At 32.2% G+C, this 17,168-nt stretch overlaps 1 protein-coding gene across 1 annotated transcript; it reads left to right on the top strand.

The window, feature by feature from the left end:
• Positions 1 to 1,439: 1,439 nt before the first annotated feature.
• On the top strand, positions 1,440 to 16,300 carry LOC129218516 (DNA ligase 1-like). The gene is made up of 2 exons (XM_054852809.1): positions 1,440 to 1,482; positions 13,906 to 16,300. The coding sequence occupies exons 1-2, from the start codon at positions 1,440 to 1,442 to the stop codon at positions 16,077 to 16,079; spliced, it is 2,217 nt and encodes a 738-aa protein (XP_054708784.1). The 3' UTR covers positions 16,080 to 16,300.
• The last annotated feature ends 868 nt before the right edge of the window (positions 16,301 to 17,168 follow it).

Below are 17,168 nucleotides of genomic sequence, written 5' to 3'. Positions count from 1 at the left end.
ATAAATATTTTACAACTTCTGTGATAGAGAAATGGAGCTCCAAAATGTATTTCGACGGGCCCCAAACTTGTAGCTCCGCAGAAGCGATACAGAAAAGACTGCATTACTGTGATTCATATTACAAATATCGAAAAATTAAAAATTACCATCGGTTCAACGGGAATCAAACAAAATGAAACAAAACCAGTTTCGTCATCTCATATTTGTTTCCATAGTCTCTAATTCGGCAATATATCACCAAATGATCGTCAGTCTGAGACGCTATATTAGTTTTGCATTGAAATAAGTAATTGATAGTCACAAAAAATGAGTAAATAGGCTTTTTAGAACACCCGATCGAAAACAAAAAGGGAAGTGCACAACTAGAACGTACGCACACCCCACATGCGAAAATTTAGCCTTCTACAGCTTACCTTTTTTGAGTTATGACTTATGAGAGATACGTACATCCAGCCGCAAGAAACAACGCAATAATTAACTTGTTTGGTACCTGAATACAATATTAAAAACTCTTTCAGCGGTGACTAAAATAGAAATTCATACTGAAGTTTAAATAAAAAATTGTATGTGAAAACTATAACTCCTTTAACCTCCTTTGTGTTAAAAAGTAAAACAACAAGGGTCCTTTTTTTTCAAAAACATCGGCCAATTCCATCGGCTTTTCGATGTTTTTTAAGGCCGATGGGCCGATGTTTCCTGCAAGTTAGCATCGGCCGCCGATGCCGATGACAAAATTGTTGAACCATCAGCGCCGATGCATCGGGCAGGCTGATGCATCGGTCGCGTCCTAGCAATTGGAAGTATGCATCTTGGAATAACGGTTGCGAAAATAATTTCTTGCAAGTTAAAACGGAACACCCTGTATATCAGTCTGCAAATTTTAGCAGAAAAATTGATGAGATGCGACATTATGAGAATAAAATATCCTATGAAATGAGAGACGAATCAGTTTTAACGACGAATGGTTTTCATCTTATTATGGAAAAACAACTATTGCTAAACATTGCTGTTTGAGTCACATTTTCTAGAATATAGGGGCATTTTTGTGGAATGACCCGGTTGAAATTCGAAAATTGATTTTTTTTTTTTTTTTTGTGACCATCCTAATACTTCTATTGCTTTGTTATATGCATCTTTGTTCACCGAAATCTTAGCCATGTGGCCGTTTACTGATTTTTCGCCCAGAAAATTCTTGATGATGTGTGGACTCCTGGAGGCACCTGATAACATTAAGGGTTATTGCTATCTAATAGAATGACTTCGTTTTCAAACTCATTAAAGGTCTGATTAAATATACACAGCTGTCCTGCTAAATAGGCGAAAGAAAAACAAATTAATGATCCATTTTTTCCAAAATTTCTACCAGTGTTGTTGAAAAGTCAACTCATTAGAAAGAGAGTTCCTGATTAAATACAGACTACAGGAGATCGCGGCTGCCGATGGCTTCATACAAGCACGCTATTCTGATTCTGCTGACGATCGGTAAGTTTCAATCTTCGAAAATTCCATTTCTATCATTTGACAGTAAAAGAAAATATTACGGAATTCATTTTAGCCGAAATATGTCATAAATATGCTTTTTTAACGAAAAAAAAAAACAGCGTTTTCGCTACTTGCTGCTCTATGTGATGTATTAATCAAGCATACGGAATAGATAAAATCGCACTCATTTTTTTGTATGCTGTTTTTAATAAAAAGTCCTATATGTAAACTTACTAAAACAGTCACATGGGAAATGTTACAGGAGGTTAGCCCCCTTCCAAAAAGAAATGAACTTGCACTGTATAAAATAACATTTTTACTAGTGTTTCGTGGCATTCATGCGGTAATTTAAATTTTCTACCTCTTTTTAGTTTTTTTTTTCTTTCTTATCTGAAAGACAGTTAAATTAGAGAAACCATGTTATACATACCCGAACTTTATCAGTAGCGCAGCAAAGGGGGATAGATGAATCATGACAGAATCCCGTGCTCCATAAAGTAATGAAAATAATTGTATACACATATGTATGTACGTATATGCAGTGATGGATCTGCTCGAGACAATTTTAAATGTGGCTACCAGGCAATGGCGCAGCCTCGGGAGGGGAAAAACATTTTTCCGAACGGGACAGGTTTTGATGAAAAACTTCTAGCTTACGCAATAACTCTCCAATTCTTAAACCTACTGCAAACAATGTTTCGTGATGACTGATGCGTACCCCTACTGGCATCATATTTTTTTCATTTAAAAGGATAGGGACTCCAGTAAAAATATTTTATGTGATCTCTAATATCAACTGACCAAAAATTCTTCAAATGAAATGGATTTGGAAACTACTGATGCAGCGAAAACTCAACATTAATGGTAAGTCCGCTAATAACTTAGGATCAGTTATTAATTTCTCAGGATAAGATTTTGGATTATATGTTAAAACTGGAAAGCAGCCAACTAATATATCTCTTTTTTAAACCCTACGCTTGAGAAATTTTTTTTTTTGATGAAACTGTTTTGTATCTAGTTTTTTTCGAATTGGTGCCAGTTAAAAGACACTTTCTTACATTTATTTCATTCACTGTATCACATACAAAATCAAGGTTGTTGTTGTTTCTTTTTTTTAAATTATAATTTTTTTTAAGAGCGTTTTTATGTTATTTTGCAGCGGTGACGCTTATCTTCAACATTAAGAATTCTGAAAGCCTATTTGCGAAATTCACTTTTGGAATAACGATTTAATGGTCTTCATGTGCACATTCATAAAGACATTGATACATCTCAAAAGGAGGATTTAAATTATTATTAGTAGGGATTCTTTCTTTTTGACGATTCAAATCTTTGCGAATCAAGTAAGATTGCGAAGCAAACTTCAGGAGTTGGTGAGCGTTAGTGAGCAGAGGGTGGAGCGCCCTAGTATTTGAAAAAACGAAATCATTATTATTGAAGAATTGTACAAACTCGGTGCTTTATCTGCAGTATTTATTTTCGTTGCAGTTGTTGACGAACATATTTTTTTTACAAAACAATAGGGTGCTCCTTCAGATTTTGAATACCTGACGCTAACAAAAGCAACAAAATTCTTTAAATTAAAAAGTTCCAAACTCAACGCTTAACATATTTTGTAACTGCTACAAAAATGTTTTAAGAAGTATTACTTTGAATGCGCAAATATATGAGTACACGCATCTATTCTTTTGAGTTATTAAAAACACATCCAATATTTCTGACCACGGATGACATGGAATTGGCAAACGCCCAGTTAAGACGAGTTTATCTGAATGAGGGAGGAATATAAAAATGTGATGCTCGTTTTCCGCTCATTTGAGTGTTACTCTGCTTAATTTAAGAGGATTACACGCAGCTGCATAAGTTGGAAGCTGGAATCTCTGAAAACTAATAATTGCGCCCATTTCCGCCTGTAAACAGTATGTTTGCATTTCCATCTAGTTTGGGATCATACTGTACGTGTTCTTTCACATTTGCTCATATTAATACCTATAAAACAGTACCCCGCCTTTTAAATAACCTGTTGTGATACAAATCAATAGATTATACGATTGAAACCAAAATTAATTGATGATAAAGATTTCAAAATCCCTCCCGAAAACAAAAGTAATTGCACTGAGTTATTCGTATACTGTTGCGCAAACAGGAAATTAGTCTCCAGAGCTGTTGTTGTATTGAAATCCGGGGGGGGGGGCTTCTTTTTCGAAAAATGTTTAAGGAAAATCTTTTGAAAAATTGCAAATTGCATTTTTCGTTAATATTGATTTGGAAATTTTTAAGGTAATCTGCTAACAGAAAAAATTACTATTTTTCTCTTTTAGTTGAAAAAAAAAAACATAAGTCCAATTTTTTTTCAAAAATCGCAAAGACACGGTGAAATTCTTCATTTTTTTTTTTTTTTTTTTCATATTTTCAGGCTTGTTTCAGGATTAAAAGACATTATATCAGTTCAGTATCTTTTTTTTTTTCTTTTGGGTTTCTAAAATTTTCGAAAGTCGCAACGTTTCCATCTTGCAATATTAAAGAAAACATTGAAGCTAAGATTTTTAAATATTCATGACAAAACGGTGAAATTCCCTATTTTCCCCAACTTTTGGTTCATCAATCAAAACCTTTCTGAGAAATAAAGACTCTGAAAATAACAATTTTGATTTTTTTCGCACCACCCTATTTTGTAGCCTATCGCAGATGTTCTGTGGTTTGTTCATGTTTTCTTTAATTTTCAATTTGCATTGTATTGATTTGTGAAGTTGTTGTATTGTAGTTCATGATCCCTTATTTCTTCTTATAATCATTTTTATTTCCACATGTAGTTCATATGGGTCCAAATTCTATTGTTATAGCAGCAGATAATTGCACTTATAAAAGAGGTTAACTAATACATGAAATACACCGTCAGCACAGTCATTCCAGCCGAGGACTGCAGTTTCGTGCTTATTAGCACTCATCAGCCCGACATAGGGAGTGACTGAGCTGGAGGTGGAAAACCACTTAAGGAAACCAAGAGTGCCAAACAAATTGGTAGCTAATATGGAATAGCACAGACCAGACGAGTGACCGAAATAATGGTTCGGTCACTCGTCATCAATGGTACTGAATATACCTGCCTTGCCATCAATATTCGAGTTGAACCGAACCATTGCTTCGGTCACTCGTCTGGTCAGTGCTAATTCTGTGTTAGCTACCAGTTTGTTTGGTACGCTTGGTTTCCTTGGGAGGTTTTCCACCTCCAGCTCAATCACTCCTATGCCGTGCTGATGAGTGCTAATAAGCACGAAACTGCAGTCCTAGACTGGAATTGACTGAGCTGACTGCGTATTTTATATATTAGCTACCAGTTTGTTTGGCACTCTTGGTTTCCTTAAGAGGTTTTCCACCTCCAGCGCAATCAATTCCTATGTCGGGCTGATGAGTGCTAATAAGCATGAAACTGCAGTTCTCGGCTAGAATGACTGAGCTGGCGGTGTATTTCATATATTAGCTACCAGTTTGTTTGGCACTCTTGGTTTCCCTAAGAGGTTTTCCACCTCCAGCGCAATCAATTCCTATGTCGGGCTGATGAGTGCTAATAAGCATGAAACTGCAGCCCTCGGCTGGAATGACTGAGCTGGCGGTGTATTTCATGCATTTCCTCCTAAGCCCTGGCTATAGGGCGGTAATTTACTGAAAAAGGTTAACTAATATTTCTTGCACACTATTTTATTTCAAGAAAAAAAGAGAGTTACGTGTCCATATTAAGCGAAATTTATCTATTAAGACCAAATATTTATCATTCAGATGACCTTCCTCAGTTGCAATAAAATAATTTCTTATAAAAATAATTGAGGATTAAAATATAGTGTTCAAATAATGAAAGTACAGTATGGTTTATTGGTTGAAAATGAAATAGTTTTAAGAGAACGCTTCAAGAGAGCAGTTGTTGTACAAACCATGAAATGATGAGACTAAAAAATTCGAACTGTCATTTTGTCCCACGATATGGGGCAAAGTGATAGTATGACAAATATTTTGAAAGTAAAGAGAAAAAAAAAATTTTTTTCGCTTGAGTAAAAACTGCTTTTATATTTTTTAATGTGGTTATTATTTTTTAAACCTTTTTTCTCCTTTTAAAAGCGGTTAAAGATTTTTTTTATGGAAAAAATATATTGGCTGCTTTGTTTAAAAGCTGCTACAACTTTATTTTTTCGTTTATTTATTTTTTACGCATCTATTTCTTTAGATGAGCGAGGCATGTTTTAGTTATAGAAATCGGCTTAAAATGTTTAAAAGCTATGTTTGAAGTAATTTGTGATTTTAGCTAATTTTGAGAATATTGATCAGATACTAGAAAGTTCGTATTGGTATACTAGAGAGTAGGCTCGTTTAGTTTTTAACGGAGCTTCTTGTTTAAACTGAGGATGATCAAGAAACTAATTCTGGTAAAAATTCTTAAAAAGTCCAATCTATTTTTCATCACTTTTTATAACTGACTTATATTTAAGTGATTCGATATGATAGTACTTCAAAATTTGTCAGAATAAATATGGATTTCTACAAATATAATTGAAGTTTATTATTATCATATTCATCAATGAAAAATTGCATGCATAACGACCATCTAAATCAATAGGAATCAAACCACGTAAGGCGAAAGTAGGGACATTTCCTAACGATTCCATGAGAAATTCGTTGGTAACTTACTTTCTGATTCCAAGTAACATTTCAGATAAAGTAGATCATAATAATCTGTAAGTCATAGATGAAACTGATACAAAAGAGCACTCTTGCTCTTGTGTAGCAGTGAGTATTTTCTTACTTAGAGTTTCAGAACAAAGGATATCCAAAAACCGAAGAGAGAAAAGGTTTAGTTATAAAAAAAAGAGCATAAAAAGGGTAAAAATATCATTGCAAGTGATACTCTTGGAAAACAAATTTTGGAATAAGAAAACATAAAACTAGAGAAATAAATAAAATTAAAAAAAACCGTCGAAAATGTAGAAAAAAATTTAGATCTATTTGACACAACTGATGAGGTAGAAAAAATTAAAATGGGGATCTCATATTTTATCGGACCGTATTGACATGCGCGAAAATCTACCTTCTGGACTTTGAAGAGCTACATCATGGGACACTTGAAATTCTGTTAGTACACTGCAAATAAACCTGCACAATTCGGAACACTTTGTTTCAGAAAAAGTGATCCTAACATGTGAATGTGAGCTATGAAGTATTCTGAATAAGCTCCGTCAGAAGGAAAGTGTTCCGAATGTGTTCTGGATACTGAACCTCTAGTGCCAACACACGAGTCCAGGCAGCAGATGGTTCGTCAACACATTTGCAAACATATTTGGTCACATTTGGGCACACATGTAAAATCATTGCTTTCTTTGCTGTAATGAGAATGGCTATGAAGATTGGTTGGTTGTACTATATACTGTATGTATACACTATTAAATTAAATGACGTTATTTTTACTGTAAATTTTGTTATATTTTTTCAATACTCTCACTCATAAACTTAATTGAAAGAACTTTGTGCTACGAAATTGTGACGTATTTCATCACGTGTACCAAATTCTGCGAAGCTACACAGAAAGTATTAGTAAAAATTGATGTCGATTTCAGAATTTTCATCTGTAACTGTTTTGGTCTGGTTTGGAATAATTTAACGCAAGTTACTTATTTCCATTACTATTCATTACAATATGCTTAAACATTTGAAAATTGATTTAGCACTCGCAGGTCGTTGAGCTCCATATTTTGTGTACATTATGCGTTAGCATTTGTACATTAAGCACTTGTACATCTCTGAGCATTCACATTTTGTTTTAAATAAACTTTTATTCATGATACTGTTTAAGTTGTAGAAGAATCTAAATAACTAAATTTAAAAATTATACAATTTTAATCCAGATGTTTGATCATTGATTATGCTTGGAACAAGGATCCCTAACCTTTATTGTTATTTGTTACACTTTATTAATTTCTGAAATTCGAGTCTCACAATTTAATTTTAACACAAATGCAAAGCAAAAAAATGATGTTTCAATTTCTACTCTGAGCTCGAAATATATGCAAAAAGTTATATTAGCTATGTCATCTGATTTCTGAAACTACTAAAGCTTATATAGGCTTGTATAAATGTATGTGTGTCTCAGTACATATATCGGGCCTGGAATTATTCAAAAAAAGGACTGGGAAACAAAATGTTTAAAATCACCGGTTTAGAAGATAATTCTGAGAAATTTACCTTTTTTTTTTTTTTTTGCCTTATTTAAATAAATTTTTCAATTTGCTGTTCGACACGTTAATAAAAAACTTCATATTTTGAAAAATGACAGCGTCCTATTTAAGAAAAATGTACAACTTGATGAACTAAAATTAAATAACATATGATGAAAATTTTGACGAAAAACGTGTAATTATTGGATAAGTAAAAAGTTCATTCTGTTGCAGATATTAAAGGAATATTTCAATATTATACATATATTTCATACAAACTATTTAACACTATAAACGAGAGGCTCAGGGGGCCACAGACTGGAATACTCGGAATTTCAGGGCTTTTAATTAAAAAAAAAGTCTAATTTTAGCTTTAGTAACGCAATTTTCAGCCATATTTTTAATGTTCGGGCAAAGGTGTAGGGATACCTTCCCGAGATATTTGTTGGAGTTGATGCTTTGAAAATAACGTTTAAGCTGTCTTTGGGTAATGTAAAGGTGATAAAACGAAGGGGGTTGGGGCTAAAAAATGAATTAAACTGGAGTTTTAAAATTGCAATTTTAGATTGGTCTTTAGTAAACTATAAGGGTAAGAGTTACCATGAATGATCCCTTCCGAAAACGATTCAGAGGTGAAGAATTAAGAACATTTTTAGGGGACTTAAGGGGATATCCAACCTCAATGTTTCAAAATTTAATTTTAAAAGTATAGTTTTAAGCTGAACTTGAAGACGTTAGAGGAAGGAGACTCGGAGAATCTCGCCGTAAATTAAAACAAAAAAACTGATATCTTAAAAACATTTCAGCTATATTTGATGATAAAAGGGAAGGGAGGAGGGAGGGGGGTCTAATTCTACAAAAATATTTTCCAAGAGAATTTAGTGTTAAAGGGGACATATATTATTTGTGTTCAACTGATAAATTTTATAAATGTAAAAAATAGCTTTAAATAAATTTTTATGGAATTTTACAATAGAATCGACTTGCATGTAAAAACGAGGATTCTGCAATACAACTGTCCAGCAATATGATATAAATTTTAAAATCTGTACATGAGTCAAATATATTAATTAAAAAATATTGAGTAAATGACTGTTAAGTAGCAAAACTGTAAACGATTTCTGCAGATGCATTTCAAGATTTCCTTTTATTGAAAAGAAATGAACATACTTTTGTTCAAGCTCGAGTTACGTAAGACTTTTTGCTGACGTCGTTTGTATTTAAATTTACAGACATTTGAAACTGAAATTCATTTTTTTCGTATTTTTAAAAGCTTTGAAACAATGAACCTACCACACTAAATTAAATTAAACGTTCGACTGAAATAAAATAAGTCAAATTTGACCAACACTGAATTAATTAAACTTTTGCCCAATAACGATGATGATTCCGCAATACTACTTTCAGCAATGGGATGTAAATTTTAAAATGTGTATTTATATCAATTAGGTTAATTTTAAAAATATTTTGTTTTACGACAAGATGTGTTTAGTAAACTGCAAAATAGGAGTTCAGAGGTTCTAAGTGCATCAGTTTAAAATGTGTTTTAATTTTTAGCTGCATTAGGGATCTTATTTCTTCCTTGAGACAATTTAACTTTTTAAACAGCACTCTGTATTTCAAAGTATAATTAAGCAAGTTTGACCAGGAATTTCTGTGAACTCGTGTTTTTATTTAAAGAAAATTGCACTATTGAAAAAATTCAAGTGCAACTGAAAATTTTTAAGTTAAAGTGGCCCATTCAACTCAAAAATAATTCGATCCAATAGAATAAGATTGTATCTACCAATAGCACAGCCAAAGCATTGCCTCATCCAGTTGAAATTTTGCACTACGCTACTGGTAGATAGCATTCCATCGAGTTGAACACAATCGAGTTGAATGTGACATTAAAAAAAAAAGACAAGTTACGTTTAATAACTTTTGATCAACCTAATAATCGGATTTTCACAAAATTTTATTCCAGAAGTAATTTTCCCAAAAAATCATACTGAAAGAACAATTTAGAAACAGTACCTAGTGAAATGTTTGTAGCTCAATTTTTCACCAAGTGGGCGTCCATTCATAACATGATTTCAGGGGTACATTCAACCAACATAATTGATGATTCGATTCGAACGAATTTTATCAACCAAAAGTGAAGCCAGAAATTTCCTTTACTCCACCCAGAAGAAAATGTCTCGCTACGTGTCTGGTAGATACTATTCAATCGAATCAAGCATAATCGAGAAAAATATGCTTCTTAGTCGTCATTGAAATTTACACCGATTTGGCTCAAAAAAAGAAAAAGTGTAAACGCTTCTTTTGGAACCTCTGTGCACACCAAAAACGGAGGTGCACAACCAGACTCCACTCAGTCTAAACACAAAATTTTAACTTATTACGGCATACAGTTTTTCAGTTATGCGAGATACATTAAAACCAGGGGTGAATTTGTGCTTGGTCTTCTGGAACGCCGTTACTTTTCAAGAAAAATAATTCCGCTTCCACACAAAACTGGCCAAAAATCGTCATTCAATCATTTATCATTAGCGTTTCTGGTACTGAACCATTTACGAATTCACCTCTGATACATACGTACTTACTGACGTCACGAGAAAACTCGTGATAATGAATTAAGTAATTATCGAAAATGGTCATTTCGATTGCCCGTACATTCATATGCAGTTGCAGACGGGTCGAAAACACTAAACATACATCTGGGAATGTGTTAAATGGAATTTTTTGGCCTAATTCAAATGAAATTGGTTTTCTTTAATTTAATGCATTTACTCCTATACTTTGCACAAGGAAGAAAAACTAAATACTAACTACTTGGTAATTCCATCTTTGCAGTGAAGTTTCACAGAAATGATTAGTTGTTAAAGAATTTCATTGCATTTCAATGGTATAAAAAAAACACTGCTTTCTTTAATGGTCATTGATCATAAACCGAGCAGTAGAACTACTGAGTAGCTAAGTAGTAGGGACGTAAACAAATTAGAATTATAGACAGTAATAAAAAAGTTTTTGTTCTTGAGGAACTTTTTTTTTTCTAAATTAATTTATATAACCATTTGTATTTGACACATTTTTGTTTACTTTTTACACTATTGATTGGATTTGAAAATTTATTTATGGAAATTTATATTTCAAACTTAGTTGTCATTTCTGTAGTAAATATGATTTTGTACTACAATTTCCTGCTACTTTTTTTGCTCGTTTGTCATTTTGCTGTAAACTATTCAATTGGTTTTGAGATGCTATTAGATTTTACATTTTCATACTAATAATGAAGATTAATAATCATATTCGCTCAAAGTCTAAACCCATCATCAAGCCTGCAGTCTCAACAAAAATGAATTTAGTGAGTATTTTTTCTTTTTATAAGCTTCTTTTATACTTGGGTAGCACACATTCCGGGAGGATATTAGTGATCGGTAATTGTTCCGAAACATATCCTAAAAACTGTACTAAAACGTGTGGCACAAAATGTTTAGCGCAAGTGTTAAAAAAACATTCTTTAACACTATCCATGAAATGTCTAAAAAGTGCGCTAAAAAGTATATACATGTTCCGAACAGTGTTTCTAGAAGTGTTTTGAAAACTGACCGGAAAAAGTGTTCTGAAAAAGGGGACAAGTGTACGTGTTCAAAAAGTATCATGACATGTGTTCACAAAACGGTTCTAATAACTATTACAAAAATAGTGTTCTTAAAAAGGGGACAAGTGTACGTGTGCAAATAGTGTTCAAAAAGTGTTTGATTATTTGCAGTGTAATTGACATCAAACAGATTTTTTTTTTTATGTTGGAAATGTTTTAAGGGTAACTGATGACAATGAGGACCTGTACCTTAGCTGGTAGCGCGAAGTTAAACCATTTTATCTGTTTCTATTTGACCATTTGTACCAGATGTTGCATCCGTTCCAAATAAAAGTATTAAATTGTTAATAACAGTTCCTACGAAAAGAAATAATACTAAGCGAAATCAATATTTTTTTTGTAATTTGAAATTAAATTTTTATTTGAATGTATGATGAAACTTGAATTGTTTTTTCTTTATATTTTTAATTTTGATTTTAACGTTGAACATATTATGTTTTACTTAACCCTATATGCTGTCTCTCTGTGCCTTGTATGTTGTCTCACTGTGCCCTATACGTGGGGTACAGTGAGACAACATTTTACGTTTCTTTTTTTGTATTATCTCAAAAACTTTAAATAGAAATGATTTTTTTTTTTTTTTTTGTGTCTCAAAAGTTTGTATACTTAAGCTGCATTACAAATCCACTGTAAAAAATTTCTGATAAAATCAGAGTTTCCAAATTACTTGAATTTTAAAATTTTCGTCTCACTGTGCCCCACCCTCAGCTAATTGCAAGTGAATTTACGTTTAAAAATGTTTGTAACTGTATAACAATTTCAAAAAATCACTAACATTAAAATTAAATATTATTAAACAGTTATATGAAAAACATATCCGTATTATCCTTTTTCTTTTATAATATTCAGAAATAATTAAGTTTTTAATAAATTATTAATTTCAATTGTTAGTTTTACAAAATAGCTCAAAAGACCGTACCTGAGCCGTCTGAGTAGACTTAATCAAATAAAGTTTTCTCTGGTTAATGAATTTCATAAATTTCAATTTTATAATAAGAAATTTTTATCTTGGAAATAGATTCTTACTGCAATGTTAGGAAACTGTTTTTCTCACATTCTCTCATAAATACAGCATTGTCAGTCTTGCGACTGCTTCAAAATGATTTAGAGTCTTGTTGGTTACTGTATATAAAACCAAATTTTGTAAGAAATTTTCACTGGACTAGCCAAAAGTATTTCCGTTTTAGTTAAAAAAAATTCTTTACGTAGGAGAATGTGGGGCAAAGGGAAATAGTTAAGATGACTTACTTTTTTCAAGATGCATAAATTGGAAATGTGTTCTGAAAATTACGGTACATAAAGAAAGAACAATATACGTATTTTGTAATAAAACTTGCATTGAAACATTATTGTTTATTTTTGGCGATAAATTTGTACCGCCAAAAAACGGTAGAAAATTTTTCACTTCTTCTTTTCATGGAGCAAAGTGAAAAATAAGATATTTTTCTAATGCAATATTGTTTCTTCGCTTATTAAACATATTTTTGATCAAAGAAATGAGTAAATAAAAGAATGAATGAATAAATGAAAAGGAAATGAAACAATAAGCGAATAAAGAAATAAATAAGTGAATATATGAGAAAAAATAAGAGTGACTAAAATAGCGAATGAATAAGAAAACAAGTGGATGAATGAATAAATACAAGGGAATTATTGAATGAAGGAATGTAAATGAGATAATAAACGAATACGTAGGTAATTCGAAAAAAGGACTGAATAAGCAAATGAAATGAACCAATTCACTTTGTCCCGCATGCATTTGACTAATTGAGCAAAGCATTTAAAATAAAAATAAGCTTAAAATTAAGCAAATAAATACTGCACGAAATATTATTAGGTATCAATTAATATTTGAAATGTTAATAACAAGTACTTATCATTCAATAGCAACAAAAATAATTATCAACTTACTTTAAAATATTACAATTTGAGTATCAATTTTGGAAAATTGCTTGTATTATCATATTCCTTAATTTTCGGAGGTAAACTTTTCTTGACTGGAACAGACTACATGTGTTACTGCATAGTTAAAATATTACTAGATAGGTGGCGTTAAAAGCAAAGTAAATATTTCACCATTTCACTTTGGCCCGCTATTTCACTTTGGCCCACATTCCTCTACATAATATTTCTCAAAAAAAAAAAAAAAATTCAGTTTTCCATCAAAATTTCATTACAAAATGTCTTAAAATAAACCCAACAAGTGAATGTTTAAAATAAAAAGCTGCTCAGATCACACTACACACTCCATCCGGTAACGTATTTCAAAAAAAGAAAAAAAAATGAAAGACGAGATTTGAGAGAGAGATAATTTAGCAATTAACTCAAATAATTTACAAAATCTACCAATAGTCTTCATTCAAATTTTTAATTTGTTTTTTTTTTTTTTTGAAATAATTTGAAAATTTCTTTTTTATAATTTTTTACATTTTATTTTGATTCACTAACTTAAGAAAAATAAAGCTGAGACATTCAAATATCGTTAAGTATAGAAGAAAAGGACCCCTTAATGCGCATTTCAGTATTTATGCTAATGCTTCGAAATTTAAAAAATACTTAAATAATTTTCTTGTTTTACAGTTTGGCTTCTTGAAAGAGTGTTTTCTCATGAAAATTCGAGCCATCACAATCTCTCTGGGAGAAATCACGAATTTCATGTCCACGATGAAGTTTTTGATTTATTTACAAAAGTGCCTGTGGAAAACCAAAGTAAAAATTTGAATGCAACGAAAAACCCTGGTTCTGAAAGTAAAACTCATCAAGCATCACAGACAGAAAAGATCGAAGACAACCCAGATGCTAACAGCACAGATAATGAACAATTAGCGAAAAACAGTAGCATAAATGGAACAAAAAGCACAGAAGACGTATGGGATTTCTCGAAAATCTTTGAGTATTTTCTTTCATTTATATACAAGTTGGACCCAGAGGAAAATAATGAAACTTCAGAAAATTCCAATGACATAAAAAAAGACAGTCAGCGGTCCACATTTAGTAAAAACCAGTTTTCAACAAGCAATGAGGAATGCAGAACTGACAGCTGCGACTCTATTAAAAGAAAAGAAGATCATTATCGATCTGTTGGTGAGAATCCTGATGTAGATTTTGATAGTGATGATAAAATTATTGGCGAAAGTACTCAGAATCCTCAGCACATTTCTGAAGAATCGAAACAAGATGAGGAAGGAGTGTCAGAGACAAAACTGAAGTCAATAAGCAAAAGTGAAGAACACTCTCAATCAGCAGACTCGAATCCTGATGTTGCTTTCGACAAGAATGATGAATTAGAAAAAAGAGAGTCACTGGAAGGTGAAAATGATCCAGAAATGACAAGGAAACACGAGGAAAATATTTCAGAGAATAATCCTGCATCACAACTTGGAGGTGCAGGTCCCATCCAAAAAACTGATCACAATTCGGATTTTGTATTTTCCGGAGAAAGAAATGACGTTGGAGAACCACAAGAAACTCAAGTGGACGAAAAGTCTTTGTCTGGAAATACTGCAAAAAAACAATTTGACGTACATGAATCGACATATTATTCTTCCTCAGACAATGAGAATGAAGATTCTGAAGACGAATTAGATTCAACTGAAGAAAACGAATCACATAGAACTCAGGAAGATCAAATAAAAGGAAATAATTTTATGCCGCACGAAAGCGAACTCTATGACGAAGAGAAGGAACCTAAAGACGGTTCTTCCGACGTTAACGGAAAGGAAAGACTGACAGACAGTAAGGAAAACTCTGAAAGCAAAGCAAACTCAAACAACTTATTCAATAGTTCTGAGGAAAAACAAAGTTCTGAGGGAAACAAAAGAAGTTCTGAGGAAAACAAAAGCAGTTCTGAGGAAAACAAAAGAAATTCTGATGAAAACAAAAGAAGTTCTGTGGAAAACAAAAGCAGTTCTGAGGAAAACAAAAGAAGTTCCGAGGAAAACAAAAGAAGTTCTGAGGAAAGCAAAAGAAGTTCCGAGGAAAACAAAAGCAGTTCCGAGGAAAACAAAAGAAGTTCTGAGGAAAACAAAAGCAGTTCCAAGGAAAACAAAAGAAGTTCTGAGGAAAACAAAAGTTCTGAGGAAAACAAAAGAAGTTCTGAGGAAAATAAAAGAAATTCTGAGGAAAACAAAAGAAATTCTGAGGAAAACAAAAGAAGTTCTGAGGAAAACAAAAGAAGTTCTGAGGGAAATGAAAGAAATTCTGAGGAAAACAAAAGAAACTCCGAGGAATCTTCTGTGAAACCAAAAGTCAACCCTGAATTACTTTCAGAGAATAGTACTGAAACTTCGACGAAACACAAAACATACATTGAAACGGAACCAAAAGACGGTGGGGAGAAAGAATACTACGAAGAAGACAACATTGATGAAGATGAATATGAAGATGAAAATGAATATAAATATAAAAATCAAAATGAAGATGAAGGTGAATATAAAGAGGAAAATGAAGATGACTTAGACGTTATGTATTTCGATGACTTTGTGAATGAAGACGGTAATTATTATTATGATGAAAACTCAGAATATATATTTCAGGATTTTGTTCCTCCACAAACGAGTGACGACGAAATGGGAAATCCACAAGTCATTACTGATGAACCAAATGAAGAAACAGATTGTAATTATTCCAATCCTCACAAACCACTGGAGCCGTTCAATACAATATTGGAGTATTTGTATAAATATTCTAACAATCCTTTATTTATGAGTTTAAATCAGGAGAACAGCACTGAAGCAGAAAACAGGACCATGTAAAATACGCAATGCATTTCATCAACAAAATTTTAAGTGGGTAAAAGCTAGGTTGATGAACACAGTCATGAAAAGGCGAATGAATATGTTTTCAAAGCAATCTAAAAAGTTCTGATTTTGCAGTTGACATTGTTGTTTTTAACTTCTTCACTAATAAAATAATCTTCGTAAAATTCATTAATAATTACGTAATCGTTGTTTATATATGTTTAGATCTGAATCAAAACAATAAAAAGGTTTTATGCTCTCAATAGGGGAGGGGGACCCAAAGCGGGTAGGTTAACGAAGAATGATCCAAAATTGTAGTTTTTGACTTTTTATCGTAACAATTTTGGTTTTATTTCCTAGGAGGGACCTTGAACTTCAAAATAAAAAACAATTCTTGCATTATTTGCAACCTAATATATATTTATTAACAATTATTACAAATCTTCCAAAAACCCGCTTTGCCCTACCAGGGGGCCTAAAAAGGGTAAGCCGTTTGAGTAAAGCGGGTAAGCTTAACTAATTGTGATTTGGTACATTTGTCAGTCAAACATGAAATAAATAGGTAAACCAATTGACTGGCTAACTGCTATTATAAAAATTAATAAATCAATAAATAAATAAATAACGTTGTACTTATCGAATTTAAGTTAAAAATCTAAGTCAGCACATTTGTTTACAAAACTCAAAGAAAGAATTCATTAAATCAATCCACTAGCTAATTGCCATCATAAAAAATAAATTTTTAAAGTTCTACTTATTATACAGAAAATCTAAGTCAGTACGTTTGTTAACAAAACATATAGAAATCGAGTATACCCGCTTTGCCCTACCCAAACCCCTACTTTTGTCCAAAAGCACGTTTCCTTATTTCAACAATAGGAAAGTTTTCGATTTTTCAATTTTATTTTTATATGATAGAGTAACATGTATGAACATCATAGGTGAAAAAAATTTTGCGGCACGATAAGTAGTTTTTTTTAAATTAATTTTTAAAGTTCAAGCACAGCCATCTTAACACAAGGCCTGCGCGCTCATTCAACATGGCCGCCCGTGAAGGCGGTTTGTTTAAATGTCATAATAGCTCTACCGTGAATAAAAATTTAG

This window comes from Uloborus diversus, chromosome 1 (genome assembly GCF_026930045.1).
Source record: "Uloborus diversus isolate 005 chromosome 1, Udiv.v.3.1, whole genome shotgun sequence".
Classification (NCBI taxonomy): domain Eukaryota; kingdom Metazoa; phylum Arthropoda; class Arachnida; order Araneae; family Uloboridae; genus Uloborus; species Uloborus diversus.
The sequence above is the reverse complement of the archived record's forward strand: the minus strand, read 5'-3'. Positions and strand labels throughout refer to the sequence as shown.

Excerpts from the sequence above, each read along its gene's own strand:
- LOC129218516 (XM_054852809.1), top strand. The coding sequence starts at position 1,440 with ATGGCTTCATACAAGCACGCTATTCTGATTCTGCTGACGATCG. Across the intron at positions 1,483-13,905 it reads TCTGATTCTGCTGACGATCG|TTTGGCTTCTTGAAAGAGTG; the intron begins GTAAGTTTCAAT and ends CTTGTTTTACAG.